This window comes from Callionymus lyra, chromosome 15 (assembly GCF_982586985.1).
Source record: "Callionymus lyra chromosome 15, fCalLyr1.hap1.1, whole genome shotgun sequence".
Classification (NCBI taxonomy): Eukaryota; Metazoa; Chordata; class Actinopteri; order Syngnathiformes; family Callionymidae; genus Callionymus; species Callionymus lyra.
This window is the reverse complement of record NC_141832.1, coordinates 8,096,078-8,116,770: the sequence shown is the minus strand read 5'-3', so window position 1 is coordinate 8,116,770 and position 20,693 is coordinate 8,096,078. Positions and strand designations below refer to the sequence as shown.

The 20,693-nt window shown below is 40.8% G+C and overlaps 3 protein-coding genes across 17 annotated transcripts in view; 2 read left to right on the top strand and 1 right to left on the bottom strand.

Annotated features, from left to right (window-relative positions):
* The window catches only part of nfixb (nuclear factor I/Xb), a 169,475-nt gene extending 162,314 nt beyond the window's left edge, over positions 1-7,161 (top strand). For all 14 annotated transcript variants that reach the window (XM_087809014.1, XM_087809003.1, XM_087809000.1 and 11 more), the window contains one exon: positions 1,539-7,161. Coding sequence is in view for 11 of the 14 variants with exons in the window: in XM_087809003.1 (XP_087665129.1) it covers positions 1,539-1,553 (15 nt within the window). In the remaining 3 variants the exon portion in view is untranslated. The remainder of the gene's footprint in view (positions 1-1,538) is intronic.
* An 815-nt stretch (positions 7,162-7,976) lies between these two features.
* Positions 7,977-11,637, top strand: ifi35 (interferon-induced protein 35). Its single transcript, XM_087809171.1, has 9 exons — positions 7,977-8,073; positions 8,145-8,219; positions 8,948-9,106; positions 9,674-9,790; positions 9,848-9,992; positions 10,051-10,160; positions 10,219-10,402; positions 11,200-11,309; positions 11,371-11,637. Exons 1-9 carry the CDS (start codon positions 8,062-8,064, stop codon positions 11,578-11,580), a joined length of 1,122 nt encoding a protein of 373 aa, XP_087665297.1. The 5' UTR covers positions 7,977-8,061; the 3' UTR covers positions 11,581-11,637.
* Positions 11,634-19,892, bottom strand: bcat2 (branched chain amino acid transaminase 2). 2 transcript variants are annotated; one of them, XM_087809170.1, is made up of 11 exons: positions 19,611-19,892; positions 17,424-17,495; positions 16,950-17,358; positions 16,776-16,886; positions 13,986-14,105; positions 13,744-13,907; positions 13,509-13,651; positions 13,299-13,384; positions 12,367-12,507; positions 12,218-12,292; positions 11,634-12,152 (listed from the first exon to the last, which is right to left on the bottom strand). In XM_087809170.1, exons 3-11 carry the CDS (start codon positions 17,058-17,060, stop codon positions 12,111-12,113), a joined length of 993 nt encoding a protein of 330 aa, XP_087665296.1. In that variant the 5' UTR covers positions 17,061-17,358; positions 17,424-17,495; positions 19,611-19,892; the 3' UTR covers positions 11,634-12,110. The 2 variants fall into 2 exon arrangements, with proteins under 2 accessions (XP_087665296.1, XP_087665295.1); XM_087809169.1 differs by having other exon boundaries at positions 16,950-17,150.
* Positions 19,893-20,693: the final 801 nt, after the last annotated feature.

The following is a 20,693-nucleotide window of genomic DNA, read 5'->3' as shown; positions in this document are numbered from 1 at the left end:
CTCGCTCTCTCTCTCTCCCTTGCTCGCTCTCTCTCGCTCGCTCTCTCTCTCTCTCTTGCTCGCTCTCTCTCTTGCTCGCTCTCTCTCTCTCTTGCTCGCTCTCTCTCGCTCGCTCTCTCTCTCTCTCTCTTTCCCTCTTTCCCTCCCTCACTTGCTCACTCTCTCTCTCTCTATATATAAACAAAACATTATTATGAGCAAAAGGAAACGTAGTAAAAATATTAAATAATATATATATGTGTTACAAAACATCAGTGGCTGTTAATCATCATATTTATATTTTTCTATTACATACAAGTGTTTTTTAAAAACTAAAACTGATCGATCATGTGTTTTTTTCCTTATTATTTTATTATTACAATATAATTACGACAATTGAAAAACTTAAAATAACAAATAAATTGTACTTTTAACGTCTATTATTAAATTAAAGGTATAAACTCAATATTTAAATGTATTAGTGGAGAGGCAGGGGGTCAAAATGTTTTGAAACAAAATCCGCTCTAGTGGTTTGCGCGGGATGAAGGCGACACCTGGTGGTCACCTGGTGAAACTGCAGCAGGAATAACATGCGAATGTTGTGTCGTCGCCCCGGGCAACCAGACATGACGTCATCGGTCATGTTGAATTGAAAAGGGGAGGGAGTCCCGGGTCAGAGCCAAGACTGACGACGAAGAAACAAAAGCTCGGGAGTTTAATGTTGAAACTTATATTAAGTCAAGAAAATCAAAGAAATTAACAAATAAAGGTTTTTTAGAATAAAAATAAAAAATAAAAGCAAATAAAACTTCACAGGATTGTAACAAACTACAATTAAATATTATCGTATGTATTATTTTGTCAATAATTCAATCAAAAACTGTTAATTGTTTGACAAATTACTTTATAAAAAAGAATGAACTGCTTGGAAAATTATAATAAATAATTGAATAAATACTATTTTAATTTGAGTAGTAACTTTATTTGTCAAACGATTCATTATTTTACATTATTTTCTGCTTCAATTTCAAACATTTATTCGTGACAAACCTTCATTTTTGTTCCTTTAACCGTTTTTGTATTTTCTTTACATTTTCTTGCTAATTAAACGCGAAGAAAAATCGATTTAGTACATTTTTATTTATTCATTAATTTCCATGTTTACGAACATGTTTCTGCATTAAATTAATTCATGAAAATTAAACACAGAAATAAACGACTGTAGGAACAAAACAATTAATAGTTTTTCAGTAGAAAAAAAAGAACTAAAAGGTAAAATTAAATCAAGATTATCAAACTTTTTTTGCGTAAAATGAACTGGAGAAGATTTAGGGAAAATAATTGAAACAAAAACATCTAATTTAATAAAAATTAATGAATTTAAAATGTAACGAGCAGCAGAAAAAAGAATAAATAAAGAAATGCATGTTTCAAAAAATCCACTCAGAGAATAAAAAATAAGAATCGAGCAAAAAACGAAAATTTTCAACTGGTGTAAAAAACAGTCAAAAGAAAATGTCAATCAAGTCCCTGACGTTTGTTCTTCTTCTCTCCTCCAGTCTTGGTTCCTCTGACAAGATCTGTGCGTCACCAGCACCACCTAGAGTTCATCCTTCACCACAGCAGCACGAGGAGACCCAGCACCGGACGCGTCCGACCCGCCAGTCTTACATCCGCCTCGAGAGGAACTCTGGACTCAGTCAGAGGGAGGAACCATTTCTTTTCTTTTCTTTTTTTTTTGACACAAAGAATGATGATGGAAGGATGGACGGAGGAGAGCGAAGGGCAGCGAGGACAGCCCGGAGAAACATACGGAAAAAAAAAAAAAAGGAAGAATTCTGGCCACAAAAAAAAAGATGCTCGACCAGCGTCGTGTCCTTTGACCCCCCTTGTGACCCCCGACCCCCACTAACTCAACATGCCAAACCAAGAGTTGCACTACACGTCAATCAACACTAACCCAACGATGTGCACTAACGAGTCTTGAGATTTGGACTTTAAACTTCCCGATCCCCGGTCGGTTCTGTCCGTCGCCCCCGAGTTATGTAGCCGAGTGAGCACTCTTGTTTTTTGATTTTCATGTTTGTGTTTGAATGACAGCACCTTATCCACACACCGCCAGGCAGGGCAGCTCAGCATCGTCGCCATGAAAAAAAAACACGAAAATGAATTTTTTAAGGAAAAAGACGAGCGAGGAGGAGGAGGAGGGACGCCTATTTCAGTTCAACTTAAAAAACGATTTAGTCCCGAAAACACAATTTCATGATGTGCCAAAAAAAATGGATTTTTGTCAAACGAACATTTTTCAAATTTGATGCTAAGATGCTAACCATCGTTAGCCGTTCTTCCTCCTCCCCTCGAAGTCCTTTTCCACGTCGACTATTTGAAGATTTAGACAATCACGAGTTACTACAACGAAACAAAAACAGTTTTGAGCGAGACCGAAGGTTGACGACGAGAAAAGGAAAAAAAAAAAAAAAAAAAAGTTTACCCTGTTGTTTACACTCCCGGGCGGGTCGAGGCTCCAAGAGCCCGGCGACCCCGGCGGAGCAAAATGAATATGTGACATATCTGGCTGTTTTTTATTTTCATGTTTGAGGCCCGCGAGCCCTCGACCTTCACCGATGCACAACAAACAAAAAAACATCCACGTGGGCCAAAAAATTATTTTTTTTCCAAGTCTCTGTTAAAAAAAACACAAAAAAAACGCCCTGTCAGCAGAATTCAAAGGGAAGTCTTAACCCGAGAGGAAAAGATTCTGTCTCGTCACACACTCACAAAATAACTGGACTGCCGGGCCAACGTTCTCCTGCAGGGAAACGACCTTCTCATCTCAAAAGAAAAAGAAAAAAAAAAAAAAAAAAAAAGCGGGAAAACAAATCACGGTTGCTATGGTGATTTCTTTTCTAGTCTATGGAAGTGCCTCAGTATTCCCATTATGCAATTTGTCAACATCAGGTTGTTTTTTCTCTCACGTATAAGCTACAGCGACTAGATCCTCCATCTTTATATATAAACCACATATATATTTATAGATCTATACGTTTGTTTCTTTGCAATACTGTGGCAGTCTAGTTATTTTTTGAACTCACACCCTTGACGGCAGGTGTTTCTTTCTTGTCTGGACGGGAAGTTATTGTTGTTGAACTGAGCCGCGTGCAATGCCTTTGCTAGAGGAACCGTGTTCGTTAGTTTTTTCGAGGGTGTCGCCGGAAAAAAAGGAAAAAAAAAAAATTTTACAAAAAAAAACTTTAAAAAAAAAAGAGGGAGAATCCTCTGAGGTGTTCAAGTCCACGACTCTGGGACTCTAAAGACAAGAGACGGATGGAAACAAAAAAAAAAAATCCCAGTTCTTTGTAAGTAACTTTTGGGGGAAATTGTATTTTTATTTTAATTTTCCTGTTTTGTTTTTTCTTTTTATTATTTTACGCTTTTTGATTTTTTGTAAGAAAAAAAACTTCATTTCTAATGGATCAGGTGCGAGGGCTGAAGGTTCAACTACCACGACGACAACTGGTGCTTTCCAGAGTCTCCTTGAACACGCCGGCCCCCGGACTCGCACTCGCAACCTCCCGACAGCACCCCCCCCTGTCAATCAAAATTATACCAACATTATTTCTACAAACCCAAAACGAAACATCCAAACATTGAACAAGTTTTAGGGCCAAAAATTGGTTTTAAAATGTTAGCATTAGCATTAGCACAAAAAATTACTTTCCGCAAAAAAATGCTAATTTTATTTTTATCAAACTGGCGATAAATGAACGACTTTAGCAATTTTCCCGAAATGAATTAACGTGTCAGTTTTGTATGTAAATATAAGTTTAAATTACTATTGATTTAACTTCCATCACTGCAGCTATAGCTTAACATTTCCCGCCACAAAATAGACGCATTTGAAACGACGAAAAACCATCAAACATTGTTACTTTAACACTTTCAGAAACGAAGTCCTAACATTAAACGTCATTTATGACCAAAAATTGGTTTTAATATGTTAGCGTTAGCATTAGCGGACAATAAACCACAAGAATTACGCTGTTTTAGCACAAAATTACAAGTCGTTTCTTCTTTTTGCAATTTTCCAACATCAATTAAAGTGTTAGTTACCATTTCAAATTATTTTCCATATTAAAGGCTATTTATTTAACTTCTAAAACTGCAGCTATAGCTTAAAACTTCCCGCCAAAAAAATGGACACATTTGAAACCACCAAAAAACAACCAAACATTGTTTCTAAACAACTTCCAGAAACGTAGTCTTAACATTAAACATCTTTTACGACCAAAAATGGATTTTTAAAAACGTCAGCGTTAGCAGACAATCAACCACAAAAATGATGCAGTTTTCGAACAAAATTTAAGTTGCATTTTTCCTAACTGCCGATTGATGGGAAAATAGATTTTGCCAATATTCCGAAATGAATCAACGTGTAAGTCGAGTATGTAAACTTTTTTTAAAATTATTTTCTTATCTTATCTTTTTGATTTAAACTACAACACTGCAGCTAGCTTAACATTTCCCGCCAAAAAGTAAAAAGACAAGTTTGAAAACACCAAAAACAAGCAAAACACCCAAAATTTAATTTACAAACAAAAAGTCATGTTACGCTGTTTCGGCACAAAATTATATATTTTTTTTATTTTATGTCAAGCATCGAATTTTGCTATTTTCTCTTAGTTTAGCTTTTTAACTTTTCTTATTTGGCTGTTGATATAATTGCGGCAACAGTATAACTTACAAAATCCCACCAAAATGTTATTTTTTAAATAAACAACTAACAAAAACATGCAGTTAATTCATGACCGATGACATCATGTCTGGTTGTCGGGGGCGACGACCGATTCTTCAAGTGATACTCAAAACGTCGTCCAAACATTGAGAATCTTTTAAGACCAAAAATGTATTTAAAAAATGTTAGTTAGGTTGTTGTTTTTTTTGTAATTTTCCGAATAAACCATTACTGCAGCTACACTATAGCTCAATTTCCCGCCAAAAATTAACAAACAACAAAACTGAAACCACAAAAAACCAGCAAACATAATTCTATACAATCTCTACGAAAAAATAGTCAAAACATTTATCGCAAAACTTTTTTTTTAGCATCAGCATTAGCTTGACAATCAACATCAAAAATGAAGTTGCGAAAAAAACGTCGCACATTTTTGTTAGTGAATTAGAAAAGTTTTATCTTTTGAATGAACTAAAAAAGGTTCAACATCTTAAATGTTTCTACGCCAGATTTTAGAAAATCAAAATACTGAATTGAAAAATGTCGCATACTCATAACTGCAGTCAATTACGGTGAAGAAAAAAAACATTCCTAATGAATAGGTGGCTAATGCTAGTTAGCTCGGGCGTTTTGCCGACACTAATCGGGGTCAAAGGTGAAAGGCCGGCGTCGGGCGTGTTCAAGGATTCTTCAGTTGTGTTTTACGAAAGCAGATTTGAGGAAAAAACTTTTCTTTGTGTATTTGTGGGGGAGGGGCTCCTGCGATTTTGTGACAAAAGGCATTTTTCAACCATCAACCATCGTCCGGACGCCAACAGAGACACTTGATGGACAGTCGAAGCCCCTCCCCCTTTCCTCCCCCCCTCCCCCCGCTCTCTCTGTACATGGGTATAAATAAGTGTTTGGTGATGTAGTGATAGACTCGAGCATCTTAAAGGTCGTCCCTAAAAAGTGCCTTTTGTTCACACGATCCATCTCGTACCCCCGCGACCCACCAGACGAACCCCTTCATCCTCTTCATCCTCCTCATCCTCTCTTTCTCTTCTTCGAGCTTTTTCAAAGCACTATAGTACTAAAGGAAAGTTGGTGTGATTTAGTTCTTTTTATTGTTGAAAAAAGTAGAAAAAAAAAGACAAAAAAAAAAAGCTTCCTCTGTATCTTCCGTCTCTCTTGGACACTGGAGTAGTCTGTAGCCGCGTAACTTCTCCCCCCCCCTCCCTTCCTACTCTCTCTCTTAACGGCGGGGTTATAAAAAACAAAAAAATACGCAATTTTTTTTTTTTTGAGCAGAATGCAGTTAGCTCACATGTTACTCTTGTCTGTACGCTTCACATTGTATTACCATTACCCATCGTCTTCAGCTTCTCCATTCAACAGCTAATGTAAGTGAACAAGTTACGCCGCCGGGGGCTGGAGGGGGGAGGGGTCGGGCGAGTCACGGGTGGTCCAGGAGGAGGAGGAGCGACGGACGAGCTGACGACGGGCTACGGACGATCTAGCGTCGGCGAAAAAAGTGATTGTTCTTCTCTATTTATTTGTCGACGGTTCCGTCAGCCGCGAGTCTCTGCCGCCAGAAAAAAGATGCGGCTTCAAAGCACCTTATCAGCGGACGGCGCCGCAGCTCAGCACGTCCAGGTCCACCACAGTGGGGCGGCTCCCGGGCCAGGGTAGAGGGTCGTCGGGCGAGGTCCGGGTCCACGCCAGAGACACGTCGGGAGTTGATGGGAGGCGTGAGACTTGAGGGTTAGAACCGGGATCACAGTCAAGATCAGGATCCATTAGAAGGTCAGCAACAGGATCAGGTCCAGAAGACGGTTCAGGTTCAGGTCCAGGAGCAGGAGGATTAGAGGATTCTGGGTCCAGATTTCCTTTCAAACTGAAGTCAAGACCAGGACTTTTAGAGATAGTTTTTAGGAGGGCTACCGTCAATACGCAGGATCTCTGGTGTGGACCCGGACCCCGAACAGGAACCTCTCAGAACTCCACCAGCAGGGGGCGCCGTTAGGACGACCTCCCTGAAGCCAGCAGCAGTATTACGCGTCACCGCGCCGCAGATCAGAAGCCATATTGGAGGAGCGAGGCGAGGCCGCGAAGGCAGAACGAGTGCGTTTGTGCGAGTGTGTGTTCGTGTGTACAAGTGTGTGTCGCTCACGTTCTGCCCGGAGGCCCCGGGTCGCAGAGTTCCAGCGAACTGGTCGCTGTGGCCCCGCCGTCCGCTCGCTCCCCTCGGCCTGTCCGTGTTCTCACCACCGTTCACTTTAGCGTAGATCTTCTTCGCCGTGAGCTCCTCCTCCTCCTCGTCCTCCTCCTCGCCGCCGCCGGCCTCCTGGCTCCGCCCCCTGAGCCCGCGGAGAAATGCATGTGTTAATTACAGTTTCTTTTCCATAATAATAATAAAAGCAGTTTGAAAAGAGCAACTTGATTGAATAAAAGGATGTTCTTGACTGTAACTCTCGAGTCCGGCCTCTTCTCTCTGAGCTCAACACAAGGGGGCGCTACACGCGCTGACGTCATTAGATTTGAATAAGAGATTTACCTCTATTGATTTTTTATGTGTCACTATTTTTAGTATTTTCACCTTCAAACATTTGTTTCTCTTGATAATAAACAATAACTAATAATAGTAATATTTCAATAAATACAAATAAATAAATTAAACGTGTTTTATTGACAGTAACTCAGAGTCTCTTTTCTGTCACCTCGGCACAAGGGGGCGCTACACGCGCCGACGTCATTAGATTTTAATAAATAAGAGATTTACGTCTATTGGTTTTTTATTTGTATTAGTATTTTCACCTTCAAACATGTTAGCAAACATTTGTTTCTCTTGATAATAAACAATAACTAAAAAATAGTAATAATTCAAGAAATAAAAATACATAAATTAAACGTTTATTATTGACAGTAACTATGAGCACAAGGGGGCGCTACACGCGCTGACGTCATTAGGTTTTAATAAATAGGAGATTTACTTCTATTTTTTTTATTCGTCCCTATTTTTGTATTTTTCACACATAAATTGTATTTTCACCTTCAAACGACTTCACTTAATAATAACAAACATTAAATAAGTTAAGATGAATAAATAATAATAATAATGAATGAATAATATAATCATGCTCTAAAATATAGTGAACTTACTCTTGGCGAGACGAAAAAAAGATTGTTTTTAAATCGATAAAGATGAGATTTTTCGACGGTGCGTGAAGGCAGCGTGTGTCGCTGGCGCCCTCTAGCGGTCAGACACGCGGTGACTTAAGGCGAAACAGAAAGTGAAAGAACAGAAGAAGAGAAAGTGTCGAACACGAAGTTTGATTCCCAGATCAGCGGCTTCAACATCTTCTCAAGTCATGTCTGACGAGGTGAGTGTTCCGCTGACGTCACTGATCGCCAGAGACAGTCGATGATAATAATCGATCGGAACGTTTTGCAGGAGTTTTCGGTTTTGCCGGATTTCTCGAAAGAAGAAACTGAAGAGGGACTGAAGCAGATGATTGACAGCTACAAGGTGAGCTCGGGATTCAATGTTTTTTTCTGTGTGTTTTTGCCTTCGAAAGAAGTTATGCTGTCGTGACGTCATGGAACTTAAAACACACTTTCTGGTCACGTCAGTCGCTCTTCGTCACGGCAACATACGTCATAACCTCGTCTTCTCCGGGTCTGACCGAGGACTCCCGAGTAGAAACGATTTTTTTTTAAGTAAATTATTTTATAATTTATTAACTAAATGATTGTTTATTCTTTAAACAATTTTTTAAGTGACTCTTTAGACACTTTATATTTATTTATATTATATTTGCATGTGAATAACATACCTCTGACGTCATTATTCCAGTTGTTAAGAAGCGCTGTTGTTGATTCCACCTGGACGTCGTGGTGGCGCCATCTGCTGGCCGGGTTCCGTTCCTGCAAGAAGCACAAGATTCAAATAAATCCTTAAAAATCACTGAGTTCCGTAAAGTCACGTGTATCGCGAGAGCCAATCATTGAAGAGTGATTTAAGAACGTGTGATGTAATAGAAATTGTTGTGGATATTTAGTTTGTTGCTCAGTGTCAACTTGTTTTTTAAATAATTGAATTTTAAAATTCTGTTCCGATCAGTCACGTGATCGCCTGTGCGTCGCAAGATTGGATGAAAGTTTTTTTTATATAGAATTTTAAAAGTCTACGAATGACACAATATTGACTTTAAAACATGTATTTCCTCATCACTGGAAGATGTTTCTCGCCCACAGAAGAAACACCAGACGCTTCTGGACGAGCAGCAGGAACTCGCCGCGGACATTGAAGCGAATCTGAAGCTGAAGCAGGAGTTCGAGCAGCGAACAGAGAAACTGACCCAGAGTCTGCAGACACAGAAGAAGGATCACGAGCAGAAGATCAGTCAAGCAAAGGTGAGCGAGTCATGTAGTGTCGGTCACGACAGCGCCCTCGTGTGGCAGCACAGAAGATGGTTTTTTATCAGGTACATTTGTCGCCATTATTCCATTTTTAGCTTTAACTTTTGTGATTGAATAACCAGGTTCTACTCATTATATTGCACAAATATTACCTCAAAAGAAAACAGTTTCAATCAGAAATAAGTTCTTTCTTTTTTTTTTAGATAAAGCCAATTCTTTTATTAGATTTTTTTCTAAATGATGTATAACCTTTTTATTTTATTACCTAATTTATTAAAGCAAGTATATATTTTATTGAACAAAATCTGGGGCATTAAAGAATTTTTGGAATTTTAATATTTTATTGAATTTTTTTTTTTTTTATTGAAACTTTTCTTTATTACAGCAACTTTTTTTGGGTTAAACATTTTTAATAAGCGTTTTTTTCAGTTAAAAAACCTTTGATTTTTTTTATTGAAGCAACTTTTTTTTTTTTTTAATTAAAAATATTTTGTTAGACGACTTCTAAAGAAACAGATGCACCTCCATAGTTCCTCACGTGTTGCTCAACGGTTCTGGCAGGAGGAGTTGAACCAGCTGCAGCAGGACCACCAGGACCTGGCGTCGACCATGGAGCAGGTGAAGCAGGAGCTGGAGGAGCAAGAATCCAGCAACAGCGACTTGAGGCAGCAGATCCACGTACGACTCCTCGTGGCCCTCGGACCCTTCACTTTCAAACACCTCTGCTTCTGCCAGGTGTTCAGAGGAGCTCCGGAGAGGGACGTGAAGTTCCTCGGCCAGATGGGCGACGACACCGACGCCGACGTGTTCGACATGAGGGCGAAGATCCGGTACCCGATGGAGGGCGGGACGGCGCTCGTCACCTTCGAGAACGAAGCAGGCGAGTGGAAGTCAGGGTCGGGCGCTCGAGACGTGACTGACGAGGTTTTGACCTTCAGCCGCGTCCAAGGTCGTGGAACTGCAGAGTCACGTGGTGAAGGTCGGCGAGGACTGTCGCATCACGGTGGAGGCCAAACCCGTTCACCTGCTGATGCCCAAGCATGTGAAGGTAATGACGTCGCGCCAACCTGGACCAGATGACCCCTGACCCCACCCCGTGTCCTCAGGTGCAAACTGAGGTGAGCCACACGAAGATCCTGGTCTCCAACCTGCCTAACATGGACCCGGAGATCATGTGCGACAAGCTAGAGCTGCACTTCTCCAAGACGCTGAACGGCGGCGGCGAGATCGAGAGCCGCGAGCTGCTGGTCGACTCCGAGGCCGTCGTGCTGACCTTCGTGAACGACAACAGTGTGTAGTCGCTTCGTCGTTGTCCAGTCACATGGTCACATGATAACAGCCACATTAGCTAGTTAGCTTTAGCCAGTGGAGATGTTTTGTCAACTCGCGTGACTAGTTAGCATCTTAAGAATGCTAACAGTTTAGCAGCTGAGCTGTGTCGCGATGCTACTTCAGACAAATCGTCTCAATAACTTTAAACACTAGGTTGGTACGAATTTTCTCGGATCTTGTTGTTGTCGTTTAAGCTAAAGTATGATGCTATGGTACAGTGACAAGCTAATGTTAGAACAGCTAATTCTACACATTGAATTTTGTAATGAATTCTTCGACAGTATAGCTTGTTGAATATATAAGACCTGGTTGAGGGGAAAAGCTTCACATTTTGGCTACTTTGCTAAAGAACTTGAAAAAAGTTGTGGACGCTGAGACATGAATTCTCCAGTAGAGCTACAAAGGCTAAATCCTTGGCATCAGTCACATCTGCCTTCATATTTTGTTATGTTAGCAAGCTAATGTTTAGCCAATTTTTGACCAATGTTTAATATGTGGCATATGTTTGGCTTAAGTTTAGCTAACGTTAGCTAACGTGTGGCTAATGTTTAGCCAATTTTTAACCAATGTTTTTATGTGGCATATGTTTGGCTTATGTTTAGCTAATGTTTAGCTAATGTTAATTAAATGTTAAGCAAATGTTTGGCAAATGTTTAATGTTTAGCTAATGTTTAATGTTTGGCTAATGTTTTGCTAATGCTCAGCTAATGTTTAGCTAATGTTTGTCTGACTTCAACTCTTGCTCACGTTTCCAGTCTCACCCGGTCTGATCGAGAGGGAGTTCCACGACGTGAAGCTGCAGCAGAAGCAGAAGCACCGAGTCCGAGTGACGCCGTTCCTCAACGGAGAAGTTACTCACCTGCAGGTGAGTCACGGGTGGACCTCTCCTGGACACCGTCAACTCCACCTGTGCTGCGTCTCTTCAGACCGAGCTGACGCTGTGTCCTCGCACCGTCCTGCTGACCGGGATCGTGGACGTGATGGACCAGGATGCCCTGCAGGACCAGCTGGAGATCCACTTCCAGAAGAGCGGGAACGGCGGTGGAGAGATCGAAGCCATCCACTACAATGCCCTGGGTCAGCAGGCGGAGGCGCTGTTTGAGAGCGTCGAGGAGGCTTCAGGGCGAGGGATCTGAACCAACAACTTCACAACAAACTCTGTATTCATCAGTAAAACTGGACGACACGCTGCAGTCGAGACTACTTTATTGTAAAAACGATACAGTAACAGAAGGTCAAAGGTCACGGGGGAGGGGTCAAAGTGCACTAGAAACTGGTGAACGTCAGTAGGCACTTCGGAGAGACGACGCGTTCACACACACACACACACTTTGGAAGACGTTAAAATAACTTAAAATCTCAGAGGGTCGCAGCGGTGGCGCCCCCGTGTGGACAGGTGAAGTTCTAAACACCAAGAATAAAAAGCACCACAGGTCAAACGTTGTTGCAGCTAAAGGTCGGATCCACGAGACGGAGAAGTTCCGACGACGTCTACAATGTTTTCAAGTTTAAAGTGACAAACAAACGAAGAAAAATCTAAAACACGACTCTGCATAAAATACCGTTAAAATCCAGTTGCTACATTCCAGCGCGGTGACGCTTCCGACCACCAGGGGGCAGGAGAGAGTGAGTGTGCCAGAAGAAAGTGGTTGGTGTGCGAAGTGGTTCAGACCACCAGGGGGGCCCAGTCGCTCGGGGTCCGGCCGTACTGCGGAGCGACCACGGCAGCGTTAGAAGACGGCGGCGTCGTCGTCATGGTTACGCTCCACTCACCTGGATGTCGGTCAGCTCCTTATAGAACCTCTTGGCCAGGTCCGGACCGTTCTGCATGGTCGGGATCTGGACCGTCTGCGGGGACAAGGAGCCGTCACGGGACCTGTGATGTCACCGGTGATGTCATTGATGATGTCATGGACGCTCACCTGGTCCTTGTAGAGGAGGCTGCCCACCGGACACACCACGCAGGCGGTGCCGGCGCCGAACACCTCCAGGACCCGACCCGAGTCCAGAGCCTGCAGCAGCTCCTTCATGTGCATCTTGCGCTCGGTGACCTTGAACTCACCCTGGACACAAACGTACGTCGTGACATCATCGCACGTGAAGAGGAAAAAGTTTATTTTATTTTTTACGTGAGAAATTAAATTAAATTTTAATACAACAATTATTATAAATACTTAAAAAATAGACTTTGTTAAATTAAACAAGTAAAAAAAAACATAAAATCAATGAGACATTTATTTAAGTAGTACATTATTAACTAGTACTTTGTAAAGTCACAAATGTGTTTTACTTTCTTAAACTTTTTTTTGTGACGGAAATAAAATTAAAAAGAAAAATTAAACAATTAATTAATAACATTTTCCTTTTTAAAAAAAAAAAAAAAAATCACGCTTTTACACACAATTTAATCCTTTTATTTTCAGTGTAGTTTTGAATATGAAATAGTTAATTTTTTTATACTATAAATGTATTTTTTATATGAAAAAAACACGTGATCATTATCATAATCAATAAATAAATGGCATTTTATACACAATTTTAAAAGTATAGGTAAAAGTATTTTATTAAGAATGTATTTTGTTCAAGAAAAATATTTTTTAAATATAAAAATAACTCATTTATTTCCTTTAAAAAAAGGAATCATTGAAATATATTAGTTATATATTTATATATTTACAATCACATTTTTATTTAAGGAAAATAGTTTTATATATAAGTTTAAATGAGTTTTATGTTACAACCCTTTAACTTAAAACGTATTTTTATGTGCGGAAAAATACATTAAAATTTTTTTTTTAATAAATACATTTTTACTTTTAAAATCACTTTAAAAAAAAAAAAGGGAGTTTCTCACCCAGGATCTGGCCAGGTCCAGGAGAGACTGTCTGGTCACTCCGGGCAGGATGACGCCGTCCAGGGGAGGAGTCACCATCTCTCTCTCTGCACACACACACACACACACACATGCACGCACGCACACACACACGCACGCACACACACACAAACAGACACACACTCGTGTGTGAGCGCACGGCGAGACACGCCCGGTCACGTGACCTCTCACCTCCCTGCTCGTTGGTCCAGTAGACGAAGAGGTTCATGGTCCCGACCTCCGTGATCTCCTCCTGCTCGCCGTACAACCACAGCACCTGCTGGCAGCCGCGCTTCACCGCCTCGTTCTGGACCGCGATGGTCGGCCCGTAGTTCCTGCAGAACCACACGGTCGCCGGTTCAAATCCACGCCGTCAAATACATATTTGAACAGAAATTCTTAATTTTTATAATTGAAAAGTTCTCACCCTCCCATCTTGTACTCTCCGACGCCGCCCCGCCACGCCCTGACGAAGGACGGGTCGGCCAGGAGGGACACGGGGCTGAAGGAGCCGGTGGCGAAGTACGGACCGACCGGGCCCACGATGACGAAGATCATGGCTTGACTGGCGCGACTCACCCCGAGCGACGGCTGGTGAATAAAAAAAAAAGGAGGAATATTTGTGAGTCAAAGACACCCGGGTCGAGGGCGAGACGCTGGGAGGCTCACCTCGGTTCCGATGAAGGTGGGTCGGATGTACAGGCTGGCCTGCTGCGAGTACGGGACCCAGTCCTGGTCCACCTCCACCAGCTTCCTGATGCACTCCAGCAGCTCCGCCTTGTCGAACAGCTGCAGACACCAGAGAGGTTTTATAAACACTCGTTTTGTGGCTTTAAAACCACCATGTTGCCGCCTGCTGAGACGCTGCTTGGCTGCCACTCTCACTCACTCAGTGTGACTGCAGAGAATAAAAACTTTTTTTTTTTTTTTACTATTTGAATCAATGTCACAATTAAAAGTCAAAACATTTTCAGATCGTTCTGATAAAAAAAAAAAAAGCGCTACAAAAACAGTAGGGGGCAGCAGAGACGAAACTCCTTTCAGTTTTCTTTTATATTTTACTTGCATTAAAAAGAGCAAAAAAATATGTTTATACATTTCATTGGTTCTTTATTTTGTGTGACACGTTTACATGCTGAGTTCATTCATTTCTATATAGATTTTTGTCACAGATATATGTGTAGTATTGTCCAGTACTTGACTCTGGTGTTGTAGTATTTACAGACCACATGACTCTTGACGAAGTCGTAACTGCTTTCATTTGTTTTGAAACCAAAATATGTCCAAACATCAGCTTTAAAAGCTGCTGGAGTCACTGTATCCTCTCGTCCCCAGTTGTAACTGCTTTCATTTGTTTTGAAACCAAAATATGTCCAAATATCAGCTTTAAAAGCTGCTGGACTCACTGTATCCTCTCGTCCTCAGTCATAACTGCTTTCATTTGTTTTGAAACCAATATATGTCCAAACATCAGCTTTGAAAGCTGCTGGACTCACTGTATCCTCTCATCCTCAGTCATAACTGCTTTCATTTGTTTTGAAACCAAAATATGTCCAAACATCAGCTTTAAAAGCTGCTGGAGTCACTGTATCCTCTCGTCCTCAGTCGTGACTGCTTTCATTTGTTTTGAAACCAAAATATGTCCAAACATCAGCTTTAAAAGCTGCTGGAGTCACTGTATCCTCTCGTCCTCAGTCATAACTGCTTTCATTTGTTTTGAAACCAAAATATGTCCAAACATCAGCTTTAAAAGCTGCTGGAGTCACTGTATCCTCTCGTCCTCAGTCGTAACTGCTTTCATTTGTTTTGAAACCAAAATATGTCCAAACATCAGCTTTAAAAGCTGCTGGAGTCACTGTATCCTCTCGTCCCCAGTTGTAACTGCTTTCATTTGTTTTGAAACCAAAATATGTCCAAATATCAGCTTTAAAAGCTGCTGGACTCACTGTATCCTCTCGTCCTCAGTCATAACTGCTTTCATTTGTTTTGAAACCAATATATGTCCAAACATCAGCTTTGAAAGCTGCTGGACTCACTGTATCCTCTCATCCTCAGTCATAACTGCTTTCATTTGTTTTGAAACCAAAATATGTCCAAACATCAGCTTTAAAAGCTGCTGGAGTCACTGTATCCTCTCGTCCTCAGTCGTGACTGCTTTCATTTGTTTTGAAACCAAAATATGTCCAAACATCAGCTTTAAAAGCTGCTGGAGTCACTGTATCCTCTCGTCCTCAGTCATAACTGCTTTCATTTGTTTTGAAACCAAAATATGTCCAAACATCAGCTTTAAAAGCTGCTGGAGTCACTGTATCCTCTCGTCCTCAGTCGTAACTGCTTTCATTTGTTTTGAAACCAATATATGTCCAAACATCAGCTTTAAAAGCTGCTGGACTCACTGTATCCTCTCATCCTCAGTCATAACTGCTTTCATTTGTTTTGAAACCAAAATATGTCCAAACATCAGCTTTAAAAGCTGCTGGAGTCACTGTACCCTCTCGTCCTCAGTCGTGACTGCTTTCATTTGTTTTGAAACCAAAATATGTCCAAACATCAGCTTTAAAAGCTGCTGGAGTCACTGTATCCTCTCGTCCTCAGTCATAACTGCTTTCATTTGTTTTGAAACCAATATATGTCCAAACATCAGCTTTAAAAGCTGCTGGACTCACTGTATCCTCTTGTCCTCAGTCGTGACTGCTTTCATTTGTTTTGAAACCAAAATATGTCCAAACATCAGCTTTACAAGCTGCTGGAGTCACTGTATCCTCTCGTCCTCAGTCGTGTCTGCTTTCATTTGTTTTGAAACCAAAATATGTCCAAACATCAGCTTTAAAAGCTGCTGGAGTCACTGTATCCTCTCGTCCTCAGTCGTGACTGCTTTCATTTGTTTTGAAACCAAAATATGTCCAAACATCAGCTTTAAAAGCTGCTGGAGTCACTGTATCCTCTCGTCCTCAGTCATAACTGCTTTCATTTGTTTTGAAACCAATATATGTCCAAACATCAGCTTTAAAAGCTGCTGGACTCACTGTATCCTCTTGTCCTCAGTCGTGACTGCTTTCATTTGTTTTGAAACCAAAATATGTCCAAACATCAGCTTTAAAAGCTGCTGGAGTCACTGTATCCTCTCGTCCTCAGTCATAACTGCTTTCATTTGTTTTGAAACCAAAATATGTCCAAACATCAGCTTTAAAAGCTGCTGGAGTCACTGTATCCTCTCGTCCTCAGTCATTGGCAGCATCTCACAAGATTTTATAGTTAATTGTAAATAAAATAAAAAAAATGTGTACACAACTTGAAAGATAAACCATAAAATAGCTGCGATAAAAAACATTTTAAAATTAATTAAGAAATGTATCGTTACAGTGCTGTTGAATATTAACACACTATCTTGAAAATATCGCAGTATTCAAGGTCATCAATACAGCCTCCATGTTGTAACTCTTGCGTCACATGTCTCACCGGGAGGCAGCTCCTGTCGGTGCTCCGGTGCATCCTCTCCATGTTCAGCATGGGCCGGAACATCCGGATGTGGTCGTCGGCGCCGCGGTACGCCTTCATGCCCTCGAACAGCTGCGGGACGAGAGCGTTGAGCGAGGAGGGGGTCCCGGGGCAGACCCGGAGAGGAGGTCTCACCTCGATGGAGTAGTGCAGGGCGGAGCTGGCCGGGTGCAGCGACAGGTTCTGGAAGGGTTTGATCTGCGGCGCCGCCCAGCCCCCGGCCTCGGACCACTGGATGGTCAGCATGTGGTCAGAGAACTGCTTCCCGAACACCAGCGACGCCGGGTCGGGCTTGACCTTGAGGTCGGCGCTGTGCTCCACGTTCAGGTCGGACGCCTGCGAAGACGGGGGTCAGACCGAGGCGGTAGAAACCAGAGCGACCGGGACAGAATTATCGTCGGAATCATCGGGGGGGCGACGCATGCAGGACACGATTAGTCGGCGGACTCGAGATTCAACCAATCACAGAGGAGGAAGAGTGAAGTCTAGTCACTTATCCAGGCTGAGAGACAGAACCCCCGAACTTCCCTGTCGCTGCTGACCTCTGCGACACAAGTGCAACGTGAGGCTGTGGAGTCCGAGAGGAACTCGGTTCCGGCGCCGACTTACCTTGAAGGAGCTGGCGAGCCGCCGCGACCCCATGGAGCAGGTCAGCGTCTGAGCGAGGCCGCGGTGGAGGAGCTGCAGCAGAGACCAGAGACCAGTTAGTGCAGAATAAAGTGGTTTTTTAAAAATAATTTTTGAAACAGGTGCATGTTTTATCGATCAGGAGATATTTGAGTGACACGACGGCGACTCTTGACTCGTGTGCAGGTGAATCTGCTCCAGGTTTGTCCACACGAACCACAGAAAAACTAATGTAGGTTCAGGTTTTCTTAATAAATTGAACTTTTAAAAGAAAGCACACATCATTTTCATTTATTCAAATGTGAGTAAAGTTCCGTTACGAGGGTGCGTCCGGTTCAAAACACTCTAAAGATATCGAGGACATTCAATGTCAAACTGTACATAGAAACCGGAGCTCAGTCAAGGTGACGGACAGGTCGTCGATCAGAAGGAAACAAACACAGGCGGGCGTTTTCATTTTCTTTATTAGACAATATAACTCAACAGTATTAAGCAGTAAAACACTATTATATATACTGTTTTGCAGCAAATAGTTCATATTCAAAACACTGAAAATCACTTTTTGTTGACGCATTACTTTAACTTTTATCGTCTATAATGTCTGGATATACATGTCTTTCTTCATCATTACCTCATCGTGAAAACTTGTTTGACCAGTTTATACTAAGGCGTCTACTGGAAAGAATCTGGCGACTACAATATATATCAATACTGTAGTAACAAGTATATATGTGTAGTATTGTCCAGTACTTGACTCTGGTGTTGTGATAGTGTAGTTACAAGTATATATGTGTAGTATTGTCCAGTACTTCACTCTGGTGTTGTGATACTGTAGTAACAAATATATATGTGTACTATTGTCGAGTACTTGACTCTGGTGTTGTGATACTGTAGTAACAAATATATATGTGTAGTATTGTCCAGTACTTGACTCGGGTGTTGTGATACTGTAGTAACAAGTATATATGTGTACTATTGTCGAGTACTTGACTCTGGTGTTGTGATACTGTAGTAACAAATATATATGTGTAGTATTGTCCAGTACTTGACTCGGGTGTTGTGATACTGTAGTAACAAGTATATATGTGTACTATTGTCGAGTACTTGACTCTGGTGTTGTAGTATTTACAGACCACATGACTCTTGACGAAGTCGTAACTACTTTCATTTGTTTTCAAACCAAAATATGTCCAAACATCAGCTTTAAAAGCTGCTCGAGTCACTGTATCCTCTCGTCCTCAGTCACCGCTGGGATTTCATTGTTCCTTTAAATGCGGCCGGACTATTTATTGCAAACAAAAGTAAACCCGTGCACATTTATAAATGTCAACAGTACATTTAAAAAAACAGGTTTTATTTTTTTGACACGATTTATTGAAATATAAACCATATAAAAAAAACTTTAAAATGATTTTAAAGCCAAATAAACGTTTACATGAGTGAATATAATCTGACGTTTAGACAAGATTTTTAAATTTTGCAATAGAAGCCTTTTGTTTCAAATCTAACCATCAGTGACTCATAGAAAGTCCAGAATGAACCACAATAACGGATTGTTGCGCAGCAGAGGATCAGATGATGATGCAAGTCCTGCCACTTGTTGCCACAGAGTCTGGATCAGCTTTGAATCCTGAACCACAACAGACGCGCTTATGTAACTCCAGACAAAAACAACGAGAGAAAAAAACAAAACAACCTTTTTCAAATCCTAATAAAACCCAACGCGCTTTACTTCACTATCAAATACACACTTTAAAACACGAGAATACTTTGACAAACTAGTTTTACTTCATAGTTTTAATTATACATTCACGTGGCGTCCATAAACAAACCCACAGAAAGCTACCGAATCGGTCCTGGCCCGACACTTGAAATCCACCCCGATGTCAAGACGGATCCACAATCTTCCCAAACAGCAAATAATATTTATAAATTTAATTCAAGTTCGTGCAGCAGCGAGCGACAACTCTAAAAACAGTGTATTCCTCAATGAGATCCGCTCCCGCGTCCGTGTGCTCGTCTTCTGCAGGGATGACCCTGAACGCATCTGCTTTTAAAGGTTATCTCCGTGTGACGTCATCAGTTTACTTTCTTTTATCTCGTCAATGATTCACGCGGACAGTCGAGATAAGAGCGAATATAAACACAGAGGTTAGTTCAGGGACTCACCGAGCGGAAGGCTGCCATCTCTGCTGATGATTAACGACGTCTGTCCGGGTGGAAACAAACAGGCCGCACTTGAGTTCCGCTTGGAAAACTTAAAACGCGCTAAAAACTCGTCAAAAGTGAAATATTGGACATAAATAAACAAATAAAGTGGATGTTAGTGTTTAAAACAACAACTGGACGAGATTTAATGTCGTTAAAATGGGTTTAAAAGGCAAAATTGGCGGCGCGCGTGAGAAAAGGTTCGCGGGAAACGTCGCGACTAAAAACTTGCAAATGTTTTAAAAACTTCGTTAAAGAGGTTCGAGGGCGTGACACAGACGAAGCACTTGATTGGTTGAGGACTCACAGAATGAGGTCAATGGGTTCAGTAACGAGGGCGCTGATTGGCCGAGAAGAGGGGAGTGAACACGCGGAAGGAGCGCTTTCTTAATTTGGGGAGTGACGTCACGCGCTGATTCACTTAACGATAAACGATACATAACAGAGAAAAATCTTAAACTCTTACAAAAGACTTCTTTTTTTTTAAAGTTGATTCATATTGAAAAATAAAAAAATTATAAATATTAATCGCTTTTTTTATTTTAAACACAATTTTTTTTCTTTCAAAAAAGTGATTAAATTAAGTAATAAACTAACATTTTCCCGTTAGAAATCAACACGGAAATGCAGAAATACTGAAGCTTTATATTTATAGATTTTTGTATTTTTTCAAAGAAAAAAAATATTTACAAACAACAAAAATATGTATTTAAACATTTTTCTTTTACAATAAATGGATTTTTTAAATTCTGAGTGTTATCTTGACCTTTAAATTATATACTTTATTGAATATTGTTTTGATTGTTTAAGCGCTTTGTGACCCTGGTCTGGAAAAGCGCTATATAAATAAAAATTACTTACTTACTTACTTTGAATTTAATTTTAACAAAGTCAACAGTGAAACTATATTTAAATAACTACAAAATATAATCTGCATATTGAAATGGATTCATTCAGTAAAAAATAAAATTACCTTAAATGTAAAATCGTAAAATCGTTTAAATGCTGAATTTAAAGAGATCGAATGAACAAATTAATTATTTA